This window comes from Globicephala melas, chromosome 7 (assembly GCF_963455315.2).
Source record: "Globicephala melas chromosome 7, mGloMel1.2, whole genome shotgun sequence".
Classification (NCBI taxonomy): domain Eukaryota; kingdom Metazoa; phylum Chordata; class Mammalia; order Artiodactyla; family Delphinidae; genus Globicephala; species Globicephala melas.
In genome coordinates, this window is record NC_083320.1 from 22227511 (window position 1) to 22247902 (window position 20392).

At 35.9% G+C, this 20392-nt stretch overlaps 1 protein-coding gene across 1 annotated transcript in view; it reads left to right on the forward strand.

The window, feature by feature from the left end:
• ABCA12 (ATP binding cassette subfamily A member 12) overlaps positions 1-20392 on the forward strand; it is a 186284-nt gene that overhangs the window by 155071 nt on the left and 10821 nt on the right. The window contains exons 38-49 of the mRNA XM_060301454.1: positions 1114-1241; positions 2686-2773; positions 4554-4659; positions 9147-9201; positions 9771-9948; positions 11411-11526; positions 12536-12695; positions 13915-14168; positions 16192-16396; positions 17293-17402; positions 17700-17841; positions 18763-18897. Of these exons, the coding sequence (XP_060157437.1) occupies positions 1114-1241; positions 2686-2773; positions 4554-4659; positions 9147-9201; positions 9771-9948; positions 11411-11526; positions 12536-12695; positions 13915-14168; positions 16192-16396; positions 17293-17402; positions 17700-17841; positions 18763-18897 (1677 nt within the window). The remainder of the gene's footprint in view (positions 1-1113; positions 1242-2685; positions 2774-4553; positions 4660-9146; positions 9202-9770; positions 9949-11410; positions 11527-12535; positions 12696-13914; positions 14169-16191; positions 16397-17292; positions 17403-17699; positions 17842-18762; positions 18898-20392) is intronic.

Here is a 20392-nt window from a genome sequence, read left to right on the forward strand (position 1 = left end):
TGTTCAGTTTGTCAAAATTCATCAAGCAGTATCCTTATAATATGTGTGCTTTTCTGTATGTATAAGTCAATAAAAAGTTAAAGCTAAAAATTAAGTTGCATACATAAGGATATCTCTGTTTATGAAACCAGTGGCATTATAGAATGTGATCTTCAAGTTGATACAACTTGATGCAAGGTGAAATTCAGCCTTCATTTTTTAGAGCAACCTGCAACATTATGCTCTTGATACACATGTGGTGCTAGCCTCAGGCTCTGGAACACCATGTGAAAGATGGAAGGAAAAACTGGCAAAGTGCTAGGCTTTTCCCAAACTAAAGTTCATGGCAGTGAAGCATGGGACACTTCAATGAAAAGTTAGTAGTCAGGAAGTGCAGAAAGCTACGAACACATAAATAAGTGGTTTAAAGTAAGCTCTGAGATTGGTTAATAGTAATGTACCAAGGCACTTAATTTTGACAAATGTATGATGGTAATGTAAGATGCTAACAGTGGGGAAATCTGGGTGAAAGGCATGCAGGAACTCTCTGTACTGTCTTTGCAACTTGTATATGTATAAGTGACACATATATACATATATATAAGACATATATATATAAAGATTGGATTTGGATATGGGAAAAATTGGGTTCTGACACCTAGGTTGGTACCTTAAAACTAATATAACACAAACTTTTTATCCACTGCTGTTCATCCCTGAGAACCTATGTCTGTTAATGTTATCTTTTCAATTTGGGGCAAACATTTTTCTCTTCCCTGTGAATTATTGAGGGAATTTTGAGTCATCTTAACATTTAATGTTATTCTGCAAACATATCAAGCTTGTCAGTACAGTGAAAGAAATATTGAACATTAATTAACTTGTGTTCTTTTTTGGCTTTAAGCAAGTCCTAAACACATGTATATTCTCTGTATAAATAATAAATGTTTGTTCTGATTTTTTGGCATAGGCAAGATGACTTCCTTTTCAAAGCTCTTTAGAGGCAGAGGACACTCTTTTCACACTCTACCAGTTGCACTAATAGACAGATCATAAAACTGAAGCTCCTTGACATTGTCTATTTAATTTGTACAGAATTATCCAAAGAGAACTTTTTTTAACCTTATTTTTCAGGAGTGTCCTAAATTTAACTATTCTCCACCTCATAGAAGAACTTATTCTTCCCATCTAATTTATAACCTCACTGACCAGCACTTGGAAAACTATCTTATATCAACTGCCAATAAGTTTATGCAAAAAAGGTAAAAATACTCTGTTTATAACATGTTTAATTTAGAATATCATGCTTTCTAATTTTAATAGTAACTGTCTTTTGAATTTGTGACAATAAATGCAAGTTTCTATTGATTATTTATATGGGTAAATTCTGTTTTATCTAAACAGCCTTATATATTAAAATTTAAGTAAATTAATTTAATGACTCTAAATTAAGATTTATTTGAGCACATTGAAAAGCATTGTTTTAGGCCTCAAAAATGTATTGTTAAACATGTACATATTTTTTTCTCGAGGCGAAAGTGGAGTTGTTGACTAGATTGTGCCAGCTTGCAGAATTTTAAGGTGTGGCTTTTGGTGACAGTTGTCCTTAGTTCCAATATGAATATCTCAAAACTTGGAGTATGATATCTGCATGTGAATAAAATGTCTTTTTGTATAGCAAAGCCACAGGCATGTTCCTAAGCCACCTGAACATTTGCCACAGAGGTAAGTGTGGCAGGCTTACATTTGCAATGACATGGATGGACCTGGAAGACACTATGCCAAGTGAAATAATAGACAAACATGGCATGGTTTCACTTATATATGAAATCCAAAATAGTCAGATTCATAGAAGCAGAGAGTAGAGTTGTGGGTTCTAGGGTCTGGGGGGAAGGGCGAAATGGGGAGATGTTGGTCAAGGGGTACAAGGTGTCCGTAATGCAAGGTGAATACGTTCTGGAGGTCTAAGTCCAGCAATGTGACTATAGTTAAGAATACTGTATTGTTACTTGAAATTTGTTAAGAGGGTAGACCTGAAGAATTCTCAACACATACGTACAAGAAAATGGTAACTATGTGAGATACTGGCTGTGTTAATTAGCTTGATGGTGGGGATGATTTCACAAGATGTACATATATCAAAGCATTCGTATGCCTTAAGTATATACACTTTTTATTTGTCAATTATGTCTTAATAAAGCTGCGGGGGATAGTTGGTAAGTACACAGGAATACGCATGTAAATATTTTCAACAAAATGAGGTTTATTATAAATAAACCATTCCAAAACCTACTTCTTAAGTGAAGAATGTGCTATAGTGTTCTTTCCATGTCAAAAATATAGCTGTATAGCATCACATTTAGGATAACAGTTACAAGAAAATTATTTTAGTGTAACTACACCATTATTTAGTTAACCCAGTCTTAATTTGGTGGATATTTAAACTAATCTATCCTTAAAATTACTATTTGAATTTTTTTAATCCACTTTTTATTTTTAAGAGTCCATGAACTTCTAGCTATAATGTATGCTTTAGACTAAAATATGATAAAAGAAATCGATAAAACTGTAAAACATTTGTCAGACAGTATTTATTTCATACTGTAAATGTGTTCCTGATGGAAAGAAAAAAAAAATGAGCTCTTAGTTAAACATTTTAGATCTATTTATAAATATTTTCTCCATTAAAACAATTTTTCTATATAGATATGGAGGTTGGAGTTTTGGGCTGCCTTTGACTAAAGACCTTCGTTTTGATATAACAGCAGTTCCTGCTAATAGAACACTTGCCAAGGTAAATTGTGATCTTTCTTTTGGGATGTCATACAAATGAGAATGTGAACTTGAAATGTTCAAGCATTTTCATGAGGTAAAAACAAGACATGGGTCAGTAGATTTGAAAAGCACTTTGGAATAATGCATACTCCATACTACACTGGTTCCAGTCCTGTGTATTTATCCTAGGGAAACGTGTACACACAAGTATGTACACCCAGATACATATACAGAAATGTGCGTGGTAATATTTCTCATATTAGCCGAAAAAACAACCCCAAATGTCCATACACAGTAGAATAAATAAACAAATTGTTATATACTCATTTAACAGAACTTTCAGCCATGGAAATGAATGAACTCATTTCCATACAACAAGCAGACTAACTCTTCCAAACATTATTAGTAAGCAAAAGAAAAAACAAAAAGGAATACACAACTATAATTGCATGTATCATAAACTTTGAGAGTAGGCAAAACAGCCATATTGTCTAGGGGAGAGAGAGAGCACATTGTGGTTTGGAAGGACACGGAGTGTCAGGGAGACGTTCTGGATGCTGGCGATTTTGTTTCTCAACCTGAGTGATGGGTATACTCCCTTTATAATTTTTTGTTAAACTATACATTAATGTTTTATGCATTTTTCCTTGTACATGTGTCATATGTGTTTAGCTTTGCTTTCCAAAGAACATGGAAACTTAGAATTTGGTGGATATAAATAATCCTGTTGACTTTTTTTCTTCTAGATTGTACCTATGCTTTGAATTTGAAACAAGCTAGAGTCACAGAATCAGATACATATGATTACACATATGATCACAAGTAGTCTTTAAATTTTAAATTGTTCTTCACATATTTCTCATTTGGTAGTAAGAGATGTATACAACCTTGGGGGAAGTAAAGAAAATAATATTCATTTAGTGACTGTTATAAACCAAGAACTAGTATCACCTTTTATACAAACTACGTACACATCCTCACGACATCCCTAAGAGATAGATATTATTGAGTCTATTTTAGCTGGGTTTTATAAGGTCATATAGAAACTAAATAGTAGTGCTAGGGACTTGAATGTCCACCCCCACCCCCAGCCCCGCTTGATTCCTTTTCTCCCTCTCTCCACATATAGAGTAAGGGAGTTCTAATATTAAATAATTTCTCTCTAAATCAGATTTGTAATTTTGAATTACCAACTGGCTTTCTTGAATTGAGGTATACCAGTATTTTAAATCCCTCTGCTTTTGACGTAGCGGATGAACTAACTCACTTTCTTGTGGGTTACAACTAGGAATAGAAAGTTAGTGGGGGTATTTCAAGATTATCAATCATGTTGCTAAGGGCACAATGCTTATATATGTATTTAATTTCTTTCTACAGCCTGGCCTATATGCCAGTTGCTTTTTAATTATTATTATTATCATTATTACTGAGAGACAGAATGCCCTAATTCTAGTTTCAGAATCACTACAGTCCAGTCACAGAAATGAAGATAATAATGAAGGCTTCTGTTTATTTCAAGCTTTCACTTTAGAGAAGGTCTAGCTAGAATAACTAGTAACTTGGTGCTCTCACGCAGGGAAAAAAAAAATGTTTTCCCAATGTCTGCCCATCTCTAGGTTGGAAACTTAGAGTTCTGTGGTCAACACTGGTGGATGGTTCATAATCTGCCAAGATGAAATAAGTTACTGGGAAATTGGTGCCCTTATTTTAAATATAAATTCTATAGGCTGTAAGATGTAAAGACTGCCTGATTTATTTCAACACCACACTGATCTTGCCTTCTTTCGGAATCTTAACAGGTATGGTATGATCCGGAAGGCTATCACTCCCTTCCAGCATACCTCAACAGCTTGAATAATTTCCTCCTGCGAGTTAACATGTCAAAAGACGATGCTGCCCGACATGGTAAAGCTACTTACTTAGAAGTTTCTTGTATTGCAGCTTCTGCTACTGTCCACATGAAAATGTGCACTAGATGCCATTTCCTCCCAGTGGCAGCTGTTTTATGGTATTTAGATCACAGATCTTTAAAAGGAGTTTGGAAGTAGTAACTACCACCAGATGGAACATTCTGGATAAGCCCCTTAACTTCAGGTTAACTTAGTTTCCTCATTTATCAAGTCAGGATAATAATGCTGACTTCCCACTTATTTGTGCTCTCACACCTAGTAGTTATATCTCATAGGAAAATATTTTATAACTATTTACTTGTACATAGGCTAAAAATTAAAATAACAATGTCAATAAATATTGTACACAAATCTAAATGTGAAAACAAAACTTTTAAGCTATGAAGTTCTAACAGGAAAGAAATGCTACCATTAACTGAGTACTTACCGTAATGACACTTGCTTTGTATAAAACATTGCTAATCCTTAGCTCCCTCTCAGGATGAGTAGTATTGTTTCCTACTGCTATTTCTCTGGGAATCAGAAGTGCCTGGCTCCTGCCTCTTCATTTTCCTAATACTTCTCTATACTCAGCAAGGTCTACTTTAGTGGGGTTTCCCAAGAAGCTTCCACATAGTTTTTAAAAAGGGTTTGGAATTTGAAAGAGACTTATTTGTTTTCTAATTCAATTACTCTTCATCAGACCATTCCATCTTCTTAAGCCTTGCTTAAATTATTTTCCCGTACTGATCCCCCAAAATAATAATAATAAAGATGGAGAAAATAGAGTAAAGTATCTGCTGGCCAACAGTTTCTACCCTAATAAATAGGTTAACAGACTATTAAAAACAAAGAAATGCCGTTGTCTACTTTTCTTTCATTTCCCTACTGTTGGGCATAATAGCATGTGCTGCACGTTCTGGTGATCGTAGAAGTAAACTGTAGAGTCAGATACTTATTCTAGGAACAGAATCTTTCAGAGTCTTCGTTTAAGAGAAAACAGTATTTTTCCCCAACTGCTTTCGCATTTTCCTAGCAGCAGGAGCCCTGAAGAAAATAAAAAGATTGATAGATAGTCCTTAGACCTAGAGCATCAATAAAGTGTGGAGTCAAAAGTGGTAAATTAAGTTAAATGATGACTAAAGCCAGGTGGGTCTGGTATAGCCTGGTTTGAAACACTACTGAACACTTGACTTTCAGTAGGATGTCTTATTGAGAGCAAAGGACATTTGTTGCCATGACGGATAATGAAAGTATAAGAACCATAGAAATGACTAGGAGGAAACGTTGCAAAGGTATGTAGGTAAGAAAAAGAGACAATGCCACTTTTGAAGGATCAGCTTTTGAAACCTATATTGAGGTTTCATTTATTATTAGTGTTCTTTACCAAGATGAAAGCAGTCTGGATCGCTCTGGATCCCAGCAGGCTTGTTGTGGCCCCTACAAGTGTATTTTTAAGTTACATAGTCTAAAGAATTAAGAATTCTGGAACATAAGCTTCATATTGACCCTAAAAGGAAATGTTTTTAATTTAAAAATAAGGCTTAGCTTGAGTTATATAGAGATTAGTACTAGTGTGCCTTCTGTTTTTTATTAACTTTTCTCATATAGGCTTATTATGAAAGTGGTAGCTTTCCATCTTCTCTGGAAGGAGTTTGTTTTCTTTCAGAAAAGAAATCCATGTCACCTTAAAATGCTTTTATTGTCTTGTAATGCATGTATGGGATCTGCCATGATAATGTTGTCTTTAAAAATCAGCTCAATTTTTCTCCTGCCACCTCTCCCTACTACACTACCTGTTTTAAGCCACCTTTGTTGGATTCTACATGAATTGAGATTTTGCTTTAGCTGTAAAATTTAGCTGTAAAATTCTCTTTGAATTTTAACATGCTAATAAAAATCTTTTAATTAGCTTTCCTTTGCAATGTCAGTATCTGTTATATTCATGTGGTTCCCTCTAGTGGTTAATTTAACATGAAAGTTCTGTTCTTTCTTCCCCTAGAATACAGATTTACTTGTGTTCACTAACAAATGCTACACAACCAGGCTCTTTTCCAAAAATATTGACACATTGTTCCCTCCACCCTAATGTTTATTCTTATTACATTACTAGCAGTGGTCAATGGGAAGTTACTCATTTTAGGTTTACACATGTAGAAATAACAGAAAATGTGTTCTTTTTGATGTGTATTGTATATGGGGGAAATAATTGAAATTGTAAGATTTTATTCCAGTCAATAAGCATTCATTGACTAATCGCTGTACTTAAGACATTATGCTGGATGCTGTAGAACCCACAGAAAAGATTGTGATATAGATTCCAAACCCTAATATATGTACTTGATGTTTCCGCTAAAGATCTGTAAAAAAAAAATTGGTTTAGCAGCATTTCTCATATTGGAGTAAATGTATTTGTAAAGATTCCTCTGGTGAAATAGAGTACTTCTTGATTCTGAAATACAGATCAGGACTAAGAGAAATGTTTTCTCCTTGCCTATGTTATAATCCAGCAACAAAGTTTAAGTAGGGCCCAAAGAAAATTGAATCTCAGTAAAAAGAGAGCCCATTAATTTACACAAAAGATAAGAGAAGTGCATTCCCTCAATGATGTGATTAAAATTATCAGTCAAATTGATTATTGTTGCTGGTAGTTTCTTTGTTTTGATTTAACTATATATTACATTTTTTCTTCAATAAATAACAATTGCAGATTTCAACCTCAAAATATGTCACACTCTACTTGATAAAAGTTATAAATTTAAGTTAATGGAAATAATACAACTTTAGAATAATCTATAATATTTGGGTGCTATCAAAGGGCCTTAATATCCTAATATAATGAACATATACTATGTGAGCAGTAGTGAGAAAGTTCTTGTTCAGCTTATGACTTTATAGGAAAAAGTACTTAGGGGATATCCTCACTCCTAGTTCTTTTCCAAAGTTACTCAGACAGTATAGGCTTTGCCTTCACACTGTGGCCCTTTGCGAAACTTGTCAGCCCATTTTGACTCTGGCTAACCAGCGTCCTGTAAGGAAAGGGAGGAAAGAACCTTGCTTACACTTATACTCAGAAAGTATAACCAACCCTTGGAGATACAGATAATTTAGGACTGCATTGGAGTTAAGTGACTACTTTTCTGGAGCCAGCTAGTTTCTCTGAATCATTTTGGATCTTTATGTCTCAGTGAAAATCCCTCCAGAGTGGCTGAAGTTCCCAAGCTCTACTCTTGGTAGAGTTCTAGAACAATAGGCATCTCAGAAGCAGTGAAGGAGGAGAAGGGATCCTCTCAGGCTACAGTATTTCCCTACGACAGCCAATAGCACAATGAAGACGGATGGGGGTGGAAAATGTCTGTTCTTCAGGAGATCCTCATATAATTGGTCCCCCTTTGAGGTGCTTCTTTAAATGTCATGCATTTCTGAAGTGCTACTGAATACAAACATCCATATTACCAGATGGAGAGAAGAAACTGGAAAACAATGACTTAAATGTAGTAGAGGGGAAACATGCTATATAAGAAGTGTAAATTCTTGCCCCTTCCCCCAAAATTCCATGCACAGTGTGAAAAACTGTTTTGGGCTTTTTGTGTGTGTGTGGGTACCATCAATTGTATGGCATTGATGAGACTGGCAGGGGGTGGGGGCATCATTTTCCTTTAAAAGAGTATCCCCAAAGTAAAATTCTTTAAGTGGGAAGCAGCCACACAGCACAGGGAGATCAGCTCTGTGCTTTGTGACCACCTAGAGGGGTGGGATAGGGAGGGTGGGAGGGAGACGCAAGAGGGAGGAGATATGGAGATATATGTATATGTATATACATATGACTCACTTTGTTATACAGCAGAAACTAACACACCATTGTAAAGCAATTATACTCCAATAAAGATGTTTTAAAAATAAATAAATAAATAAAAATTGGTACCTTTTTTTAAAAAAATTTTTTAATAAATTTATTTATTTATTTTTGGCTGTGTTGGGTCTTCGTTTCTGTGCGAGGGCTTTCTCTAGTTGCGGCAAGCAGGGGCCACTCTTCATCGCGGTGCACGGGCCTCTCACTGTCGCAGCCTCTCTTGTTGCAGAGGACAGGCTACAGACGCGCAGGCTCAGTAATTGTGGCTCACGGGCCCAGTTGCTCCGCGGCATGTGGGATCTTCCCAGACCAGGGCTCGAACCCGTGTCCCCTGCATTGGCAGGCAGATTGTCGACCACTGCGCCACCAAGGAAGCCCCCTAAAATTTTTATTGGAGTATAGTTGATTTTGTTGTGTTAGTTTCAGTGGTACAGCACAGTGAATCAGTTATACATATACATATATCCACTCTCTCATTTTTTTTTAGATCCTTTTCCCATATAGGCCATTACAGAGTATTGAGTAGAGTTCCCTGTGCTGTACAGCAGGTTCTTATTAGTTGTCTATTTTATACATAGTAGTGTGCATAAAATTTGGTATTCCTGATTAACTGAATACGTACTAATGAAAAGAACCATTTCTTCTTTAAGGTATCATCTTGTATAGCCATCCTTATCCAGGAGTGCAAGACCAAGAACAAGCCACGTAAGCAGACACATATGGCATGATTCTTTTCTCCTTGGCTTATTGAGCCTTTGTATAAAGTGCTATAATTGGAAATCACAGTTGTATCTGAATGAATGTCAATCTAGAAGAGCTGGTAATATAAGTCACTCACTGGGATAAAAGGAGGTTTCTGAAAGTGTGTAGAGTGAGGTTGCCAAGTAGAGCTTGTTGACTGTAGATTCACAGAATCTCCTGCTTTTGTAAGTCAAGTGCATAAGTGTTTCATCATTTCAACTTCCCTGCATAGCATTTAAGTACGATTTCTATGCTCAAGAACTATATCTCTTGCATACACCCTGTAGCCCTTGTTGACTGAGGTTTTCCCATCAAATATCCCTAGTCAAGTCAGATGCACTCAAGCTACATTTATCCCAGGGTCACAGCCAAGTCATGCAGAAGATATTATCTGGCTGCCTTGCAAGAAGACTTATTTGTGTCACAGCCAACTCTTGCACTGTTTTGTTGATGGCTTTAGCCATGAATCTTTCTGAAAAGAAAAGAGTTCCCAAAACTTATGTGTGCTCTCCTCTCCCTATTGCTCAATGTAGAATGAGCAGCTTAATCGATATTTTAGTGGCGCTCTCCATCCTGCTGGGCTACTCTGTCACCACTGCCAGCTTTGTCACCTATGTCGTGCGGGAGCATCAGAACAAAGCCAAGCAGCTGCAGCACATTTCAGGCATTGGTGTCACATGCTACTGGGTGACAAACTTCATTTATGACATGGTGAGTAACTTGTGTCTTTGCAAGAAAGACAGGACCGATTTGGGTAGAAGACAGTTTTATATTTGAGATTTATTTGCCCTGGTTTGCTCCGATTATTGCCACAAAGACAATAAATTAAGAAAAAAATTGCATCAGGCTTATATTCGTCCAGCGGTCGGAAGAAAGAGAAATCCACCTGCCTTGCCCTTATCTCTGTGGTCTGAGGACCTTCTATATCAGATGCCCCAGGACATTTGTTAGAATCCAGATTGCTGGTCCTCACTCCAGACTTAAGAGGTCCCTATCTTGGGAGTGGAGCATGGAGAATATGCATTTTTAACAACCGCTCCCCCAAGTTATTTTAAGCACATCGAAGTTTGAGAACCACTACTGTGGAGAAATGGAAGCTTAGGAGCAGAATAGCCTTGCCCAGTGGTACCACATAAGCAAGCTTATAAAAATTTCATCAACTAATAGTGAAAAATTCGAAGTAGTAGCCTCTGCTGAATAACACATTAGAGCTTAGTAGGGAAAATAAAGGGTGAATTTAATTGATAACTCTCTTATTTGCCTAAAGTGGTTCCAAATTCAGATGGTTTTTCTTGACTCCAAACGTGTCAGTATGGCCAAAAGCCCAGGATGGGTATGTATTTGCCTGGAGATTATGGTGAAATTGTCATTGGCTTGCAGGGTTGCAGAGGAATTAACTGCCTCTCCGTTTGGTTAATGTATCCAGTGAGGTCTGAAATGCGATTGTTGTAGAAGTCAGATCTAAAAAAACATGGTGATGATTCCTCTGGACCTAATAGGAGCTTTAATATGTCAAGAAAGCTTAAAGTACACACTTCTGTGAAGGGCTACTTACTACTTAGATTCTGGTTCTCGTTCCAATTTTAGGAGATTTTCCTCCCTAATTAAATTCCCATCTCTTTCACTGTGTGCATCTTGCTGCAAACCCTCAGCATTTACTCTGTCTGCTTGCCAATGAAACACTGAATTCTTTGTTCATATCCTTGTGATTCTAAGAATGTGTGGTACCCACTGCCCTGCTGTTTTGCACAGAGTGGCTCACACTGATAACCAAGCCTTAGAAATCAACCATCTGAGAGAGTTCCAGCACTCAAAATAAAATCAATACTTGGAGGGCTGAATCGAATACAAAGATACCTGGCTGTCTTATCTTTCTCACCGAACCTTTGTCACCAAATGATCCCAAGTCTCAAAGCCTGGAGGGAGGAGCACCAGGGACTCTGAGAATCTCTATAAAGATGGAGACTGGCTTGACCTCCTATTGCAGGAGACAAATTCTAGAGTGAAATCAATGTAAAATGAACTGAATGTTACAAGCAACAAGAGCAGAGATAAAACTTCATTTCTTCAAGTGTTTCTAGTTCAGTTTGTTACAGTTTTAAACTAGATGGGCTATTGATTTTTTTAAAAAATATTTGCCATGTATTAAACATAGTTTTACATATTCCCATAGGCCTTCTATTTGGTGCCTGTAGCATTTTCAGTTGGTGTCATTGCAATTTTCAAGTTACCTGCCTTCTACAGTGAAAACAACCTAAGCGCTGTATCTCTCCTACTTCTGTTGTTTGGGTAAGCTGCAGTGAAAGAATTAACAGAATTAAATGCTCCTAGATACAAACAGGACCTAAATCTCATTAGCTAATTTACAATTGTCTTGGGGTTTCATTAGCCATGAGTAATGATTAACAATACATTACACCTGCTAGTCCATAGTTTGTAAAGTGTAATACTTGTGAAAATTAATGTTGTTGTTGTTAATAGAATACCTGTCATTAATGAGCACTTACTGGGTGCTGTCACACTTAACAATTTACATATATAATTTAATTTACGTAAAAATGGAGGCCTTAGAATGATCAGAAAAATGTGTATACATGTATGAATTTATGTATTAACAAGTTGTGAGTATATAGAAATATATAAGGCATTAAAAAGTAAATATATTCATGTATATTTATTTTTATTTTTATCGATGCCTAAGAACACACATAATATTGTTTCTGAATTAGGGTAATTAATACAGTTTGATACAACCAATACTTATCATAGCAGTTCTTTCTGCCCTGAATGAATGGGTAGTATCCATTTAGTTAACAATTGCAGCTGATGAAGGATCTCTCTGTCTCTAGTTGTACTTCATTACCCCAAAGGTCGCTCAAGTATTTGCTCAAAACAGGACATGCAGCTTCTAAGCATACTCTCTCTGCTTAGCTAGCTGACAATGTCGTTTTTTCCTCAACTTTAAATTGTAAGATATATCTATTAAACTCACATTTCTGAGCCAAAAAAAATGTCTTGCCTGGGTGGGGTAACACCATCTCTAGGAAAAATTAATTTGTAATTGTAATGACTACTCAAGATTCCTTAAAAGACCTTTACTGTCATTTAAAAAGCGTGCTTCACTTTTTTTTTTTTTTTTTGGCTGTTGTTAAAAAGAGGGATAAAAGAGAGATCTAACTACAAGGCTTGACAACTGATCTCTAATGTTTATTTTCACTTTGGAACACTATCGAAATTATTTATTTAGTAAAATAATAATTACGGCATGATTTTAATTCTTAGTGTTATTACCATAAAGGTATGCCTCATTTTCTTGGATGTACCTGCTGGCTGGGCTCTTCCGTGAAACAGGAGTGGCTTTCATCACTTACGTCTGCATCAACCTTTTTCTTGGCATCAATTCCATTGTTTCCCTGTCGGTGGTGTACTTCCTTTCCAAGGAAAAGCCTAATGATACGGTAAGGTCCTTTATTAGTCTGCTAAACTTCAGTTATTGGATCAAATGCTTCAACATGTTCCAAGGTGGAAAGATTTTCTGTATTTTGCAGTCTCTAAATAGAATAGGGGCATTTCATTTGATTCTATTAAATATAGTAGAGGGGAAACTATGGCGTTTTAAAATTCTTTTTAGGTTCCATCTAGGTTAATGTCTATGATTATATTTACGCAGTGTCAAAACTATTGACATTTGATAGGGCTCGAGTAGGTAAATGGAGATACAGTCAGTCAGATACCTTGTATGGCACTACAAAAATCATGCAACCAATCGGTCAGCTAAACGTTTTACTCATTAACAAATTGTTATGGTATGGTAGGGACAAGGACAGTGGCTTAGTTATATGACTATGGGTTAAGATTCATTTGAGCACCCATAGAGAAAAAACCTGATTCATTCCCTTTCAGTCATGTATTGGAGTCTACTTCATTGTAAGCATCACTTTCCGTTCAGAGCTAACAGTCATGATTGGTGACAAGGGAAGCCCTACAAGTGCTGGGAAATTGAATGGAAAAGAATAGAAAGAAAATGAAGTGAGGAATAGACAGGCACACTCAGTGCTGGACACCTGAATGGAAAAGAATAGAAAGAGTATGAAGTGAGGACTAGACAAGCACACTCCAGGAGGAAGAAGAAAATCCATGAGGTGCAGGTGGTTGGTCCCAAGTGTGAATAACGTGAAAATGAGCCATATGCTCCTCGTTGAGATACGTTGTCTCTCCTTCTGTATCATTTTACCATTTTAGTCCCTCTTCTAGTAGGAATTACCTTAGGTTCTGAAACTGTACTGTACTAAATCCCTCCTTTACTCAGGCACCTACCCATAGATACTCTATCAGACCCTAGCACCCTGGCTGTTACTACATTCCTAGGACCTAAGGCAGGTCTAGAAGTGATTCTGCCCCCAGGGTTTGGCCTGACACCTTAGACCATCTTAAATATATATATATATATATATATATATATATATATATATAATCCTTTTTGGCTTGTGTTTTAGTAATACATCTCCACCATTTGGCTATAGTAAATGTTTATATGTAAATTCAGTAGGCATGTGAAACAATTGCCAATCTAGATAAGCTTCTCAGGTTTCAATATTTATCTACATCTAGTTTCAATTTTTTGTCAATTTGTTGGAAGGCTAACACTGAGCTTTATTTTTATTTCTTTTATTTCAGACTTTAGAACTTATTTCTGAAACCCTCAAGCGCATTTTCCTGATTTTCCCGCAGTTCTGTTTTGGCTATGGTTTGATTGAACTTTCTCAACAACAGTCTGTCCTAGACTTCTTAAAAGCATATGGAGTGGAGTATCCAAGTGAAACCTTTGAGATGGATAAACTAGGTGCAATGTTTGTGGCTTTGGTTTGTCAAGGAACCGTGTTCTTTTTCTTGCGACTTTTAATCAATGAGTGGCTAATAAATAAACTCAGGTAAATACGATGAAAACAGTGTTTGACATCCATGACAAAACTCAATTCAAAATATTCAGAGAGGGGTCAGTAGTCTAAGCTTTTCAATTAGTAATATGGAAATGTTTTGCTCAAAAAACTTTTAAAAATTGTAGCATAATTCACAATCTACTTAATTCAGTAAATAGTTATCAAACCTTACTGTGGCTCTGCAAGTATTGTAAAGTGAGGGAATAAAATTAAATAAGCACAATTGTTAGCCTCCAAGAGATCAAGATTCAGTGGTAGAGAGAAAATATGTACATAAACAAAACATGTAGTCTTTGAGTTGTGTTTGGAAGGATAGAAAGTAGAAGTGGGGAAATAGAATTGAGTATGTAGAATATTAGCAATGGATTTGGGAAAAGAAGATTGAGTAAAGTGAGGACAAAATCATAAATAAAAATACACATACCACTGACCCAACAATTCTAGGAATTTTTCCAATAGATATACTAACACATATGCAGAACTGTGTATGTATAAAGTTATTCATCATAGCAAAAGAATTCCTAATAGCAAAAGAATGAAAACAACCTAAATGTCCTTCATTTGGGAGCTGGTTAAATGAATTATATGTATAATTTATCAATGAAACACTATGCAGCCATTAGAAAGAATGATGCAGTTCACTGTGTAATGTTTGGGATTACTTCTAATATTTATTAAGTGAGAAATGCAAGTTCAGAACTATAAATGAAGTATATTACAATTGGAGTTTAAAAAAGGAATATATATTACTTATGCATACATATGCATAGATTATTTCTAATTATGAGTGCCTCTGTTAAAAAACTGTATATGGTTGAAGGAGACTTACTTTTCACTAAATATTCTTCAGTACCATTTTAATTTTAATACATGAAGTGCATGTATCACCTATTGAAAAATAAGATTTAAGTTAATAATAATGAAAGGAAAGATAAGAGCAAAGATAGAAAAATCTTGAGGCATATTTGAGAAGTGAGTAATACAATTTGACTAGAGCATAGACTAAATGTAATGAAAGAGTAGGAGCTAAAGCATGGGGTTGGAAAATTATGGAGTCTACTGATTGGTTAAAAAGCGATAGCTTGGACTTTATTCAAGAAACAAATAGTAGCACATTAAAGGTTTTTGAACAGACACCAACAGGATCAAATGGTGCTTTAGGAGCTGTGATTTTTGTGGAGACAGTGCATACTGTAAGGGAAGAGTCAGAGACGCTGGACCAGTTTGAGGTTCTTGGATAAATCTGTGTGAAAAAAAAATGAAAGCCTGTGATGGTAATAGAAAAAGACAGAAAATGATAGATGACTGGCTGTTATAAGGCATTTCCAGTGCTAGGAGTCTGACTGCGTGAGTGGATTTTGGAATGGGGATGTTTTCAAAGAAAACATCACAATTGGAATCTCTGGGGGTATCATTAAAAGAAACGGGACATTGGGAGGAAGACCTGAATTGATTTGTTGGTTTGTTTTGCTTTGGTATTCATTAGGCAAGATACTGAAGTGGGTTTGAGATTTCGTGAGTTTTCAGGACTGATAACCTTAATATATTGGCTAGATCCTAGATAAGACATTCACAGTAAAAAGACTGTAGAATAACATTCATATTGTGATGACAAAAGAAGAAATAGGGAGGATTTTAAAAAGGTGATCATTGATCATGGGCTTGTAAAATGTTGAGTCTTACTAATGACTCTAGTCTCTCTGTTAGGCAGTAACTTTCAAACCCAAACTAATTTCCTTGTTACTGAAATTAAGATTCTCACTTTTAATAGTGGATCTGTAAGCATTTAAGTCATGGAAAGCAAAAGCTGTTTCCCAAATATTATAACAAATATTGTAAAGAGCATCCGTACTAATCTTTAAGTTATTTGAGTACCATAATGCATAAAAAATTTAAAAGAAACCTAGTATGTGATAGCACACTTTTAATGAAGTAAGAACTTATTAAAATATGTCAAAACTGAGCGGTACCATTTCAGAGTCATTGATGCAGAATCATTGGGCCCATTTTTTAGACGCTTCTTCAAAAAATTTCGTTCTCCACCTGTTATTGAGACAATAGTTGAAGATGAAGATGTGTGGGCTGAGAGGTTTAGAGTTGAGAATGGTGCAAATGAATGTGACCTGGTTCAACTCCATCATCTTACAAAGACCTACCACCTTATCCACAAAAAGATTATAGCTGTAAACAACATCAGCGTTGGGATACCTGCTGGGGAGGTAAGGAACAGTGTTTTGTTTCTAGCTATCCTTTGTATTGACATGGTTAAGTGACAAAAATCTTTATCTTTCCTTAATTTTTTTCTAGAAATCTGAAAGTCAACCTCTGAATATTTTGATGGATTCTATATATGTAATTTACATGTGTCTATGCGTTACTTACCCTGTAAGTCTTCGTTTTGGCAGGGAGGACTCACCACACACCAAATCCTGAGCCCCCTCCCAAGTTACTATCCTCCCTGAGTGGACTTTCAGTCAAGAAGTCCATGCAGCGTGCTCTTTTCAACTCTTAGTTTCCAGGCCTCTTCAAAAGACAGCATAAAGAAATCAGTTGTCGGAAGTGATTTCATATTCATATTCACATTCATATTCACATTCTTGCTGTTTTCACAGAAGCAATAGTAAGGCAGCTTTGAAAGGAGGAGAAGAATGCGGACATTTCCCTTTTTGCCGAGCCTGACTGCAAACTAAATGCATCAGGTTTATTCTACCACATAAAGAGATTATCGCTTCAGTAGCTTATTCAGTAAAGTTGTGGTTTTGTGTGAATAATTTGAAATCTATAAATATAATTACTTTGTCAGGTTAGCATATCTGACTTGGGTATCCTATCATGTCACACAGAGGTGTGCTATAATATAGTATGTAAAACAAGTCCTATGTATATGTAAAATGTTCAGATGATTAAAGGAAAAAAAGATACTTAAGTACCTAATTGTTTTAAAAGAAAAAGTTTTATCCAGTGCCAGCAAAGCACTGCAATAGCCATGAGTAATTCGAGTGATTTATTTTTCTTGGTAATTTATTTCACCCAAGGAGAAGAAAAAAGATATAATAGTACCATGTCTTTGGTTTGAATTAAAGTTTACATCTTTTTTTTTTCTCCCTCAAACCAGTGCTTTGGCCTTCTTGGGGTGAATGGAGCAGGAAAGACCACCATCTTCAAGATGCTGACTGGAGACATAATTCCTACAGGCGGAAACATTCTGATCAGAAATAAGATTGGGTATGAAAACAAATGCTTCAAATTACTGAACACAATATAATTAAATGAGAAAAATAATTACAATGAACTCTTTATGTTATTTTGTGGTTATATTATTAAATCCTTAGAGGAGAAACAGCTACTCGAGTGGAAATTTTTAAACCTTTAAGTATGACTATGATGGTGGGATTGTTTTTACCTCTTTTTTCCAGACTCACCAATCACGATGACCCAAATAGAGCTACCTTCCCAACATCTGAGGGCTAAGAGGGAAACATCTTCTGAAAGTCACTAGTGTTTTTGATTCTTTCAATTCAGGTCTCTGGCTCACGCTGACTCTGACAGCTCATTAATTGGCTACTGTCCTCAGGAAGATGCTTTGGATGACCTGGTAACCGTGGAAGAACACTTGTATTTCTATGCTAGGATACATGGAATTCCAGAAAAAGATATTAAAGAAGTGAGTATAAGTGTGAAAAACTAGTTCATTTGAAAACCATTATTATTTCTGCTTTCCACACACCCACCCTCAAGACCAAGTTGACATCTGGAAAATTATGACATTTCTCTCCTGACAGTGATAATTGAGGCAGTATTAGCTTGATTGTGTATATCATAAAAGAACCTATGCACTCGACTTTAGAAACATCTTGGCCCATGTTTGTTCAGTTGTCTTTTAAAAACTATCAAATAAAGAATGACATTTGCCTTAGGCTCTGGACTGAGCCATGTTTGGTGATGCCTGTATATCCTTTAGTGTTCAGATAAGTACTGAAACATGGAATTACCTACAAAATGCCCAAGTAAAATAGAATAGCTTCCAATTTGATTTTTTATATTTCTTTTTTTTAATTTTTTTTTTTTTTTTGTCTGCATTGAGTCTTCTTTGCTGCGTGCAGGTTTTCTCTAGTTGCGGTGAGCAGGGGCTATTCTTCGTTGTGGTGCGCGGGCTTCTCATTGCGGTGGCTCCTCTTGTTGTGGAGCATGGGCTCTTGGCGCGCGGGCTTCAGTAGTTGCAGCACCTGGGATCAGTAGTTGTGGTGCGCGGGCCCCTAGAGCGCAGGCTCAGTAGTTGTGGCGCACAGGCTTAGTTGCTCCGCGGCATGTGGGATCTTCCCAGACCAGGGCTCGAACCCGTGTCCCCTGCATTGGCAGGAGGATTCTTAACCACTGTGCCACCAGGGAAGTCCCTGAACTATTAATGTTTAAGTGGACCTTTGAAAATAAAGTAAAATTTATGTTGAATTTAAATGTTTTAATTTTTTCGGGAATGTATTTCTTCATTATAAAACTTTCTTTTCACAAGTAGCTCTTTTTCTGTTTAATGCTTTAAGGGTTTTGGCAAGGGAAAATCAACTTAAGTCCTCTTTTCCACCCACAGGCTGTTCATAAACTCCTTAGGAGGCTTTACCTGGAGCCCTACAAGGACAAAACTACCTCTATGTGTAGTTACGGCACAAAAAGAAAATTATCCACTGCGCTGGCCTTGATAGGGAAACCTTCCATACTGTTGCTGGTAAGAGAATCATTGTGAAAAAGGCTACTACCTAATTAGAACCACATATCCAATAGTGTGTGTAACAGTTCATTATTATTATTGCAATAAACATTTACTGGGGTCTCACTATATGCTAGTTATTTTGTAAAACACTTTACATATATTGTCTCACTAAGGAATTTATATTGGATAATTTGTTGCCACAAAAATATGCCGTCAAAAATGTTTTTGCCTGAAGTTATGGCTCAGTCGGTTTCAGAGGAAACATGGGAATAGGAAGTAGCTGAAACAAAGTCAGGATATTCAAATGAGTAAGTAAAATTATGACAGAATTTGATTCCCAGTTATTGAAGAAATCAGTTCTATTAGTAACTGATCAGGTGAACTAACACATTTTCCAACTTCTACCAAAAAGGAAATACACATTTGAGGACAACATGCTGTGCTAAAATGTTATTTCCTTGTTGCTTAAAAATATGAGTTACCTAGCTTGAGATGCAATCTTGACAATATGCCATTCTACTTTATCTGAATTTTTTGGAGGCAAGAAATACATGTCACGTTTATATTTTGATTAAGAGCTGAAAAATTAAGTTGATCACCTGGAAATATAAATTACACTAGGAGTGACATAGCATTCTGCTCCCCAGGCCAAACACTGTGAAAAGTGTTTATTTCAGAGAAATAAGCTTGCCCTTATTTTGGAAGATCCCCTTCATTCAAGGACTTCCAAACTCCAGAAGAGGCTTAACTATATGCAATAAAATCACCAGTTATAAATCATCACATTATTCCAGAGATTAAGTAATATAGAGGATCAAATCATTTAAACTGAGTAGAGTAATGCACAACCCATCTCTCTATAATACCGGAAGCTTATAACGCATTATATCCCTGCCAATCGATGCTCATAATGGAATTCTATTGTATAAGTGTACCTTAAATTGAAGAAAACAATCCTTAGGCACCCCTGTGAGATAATAGATGTAAAATACTTTAAAATGTTGTTAAAAGCTCTATGCAAATATTATGTATTAATGAGCTGAACTAAAATCAGGCTGTGAGAGAAAGATACCATATTTTCTTTTATATATATTTACTGTAATGCCATTGTCTTCAAAAATAGGAACAGTGACAATATAACCTTTACTGTTTCCCCAAATTAACACTCATTTCTTTCTTTAAATTTAAATTTAACCCCTTACTATAAAAATAAACCTCTGATGATCCTATGTATATACTTTCCATTTCAGACATATGTTTTTAATTTTTACCTAACCTTGACCTACAATTTGGTTTTTTAATCATCTGTCAGGATTTATTATTGCTTGTTTAGGTTTTCCATTGCTGCATTTCTAATTTTATGTCTGAATAATTTTTCTAAACATCGTTTACTTTAAAATGTAATTTATATCTTTCTATTTGGCAATTTCTGCAAATCTTACTTTTATTTCCCCAAGGAGTATTAAATTTCAATTAATAACATAAAACTGAAAGTACACCTCAATCATAT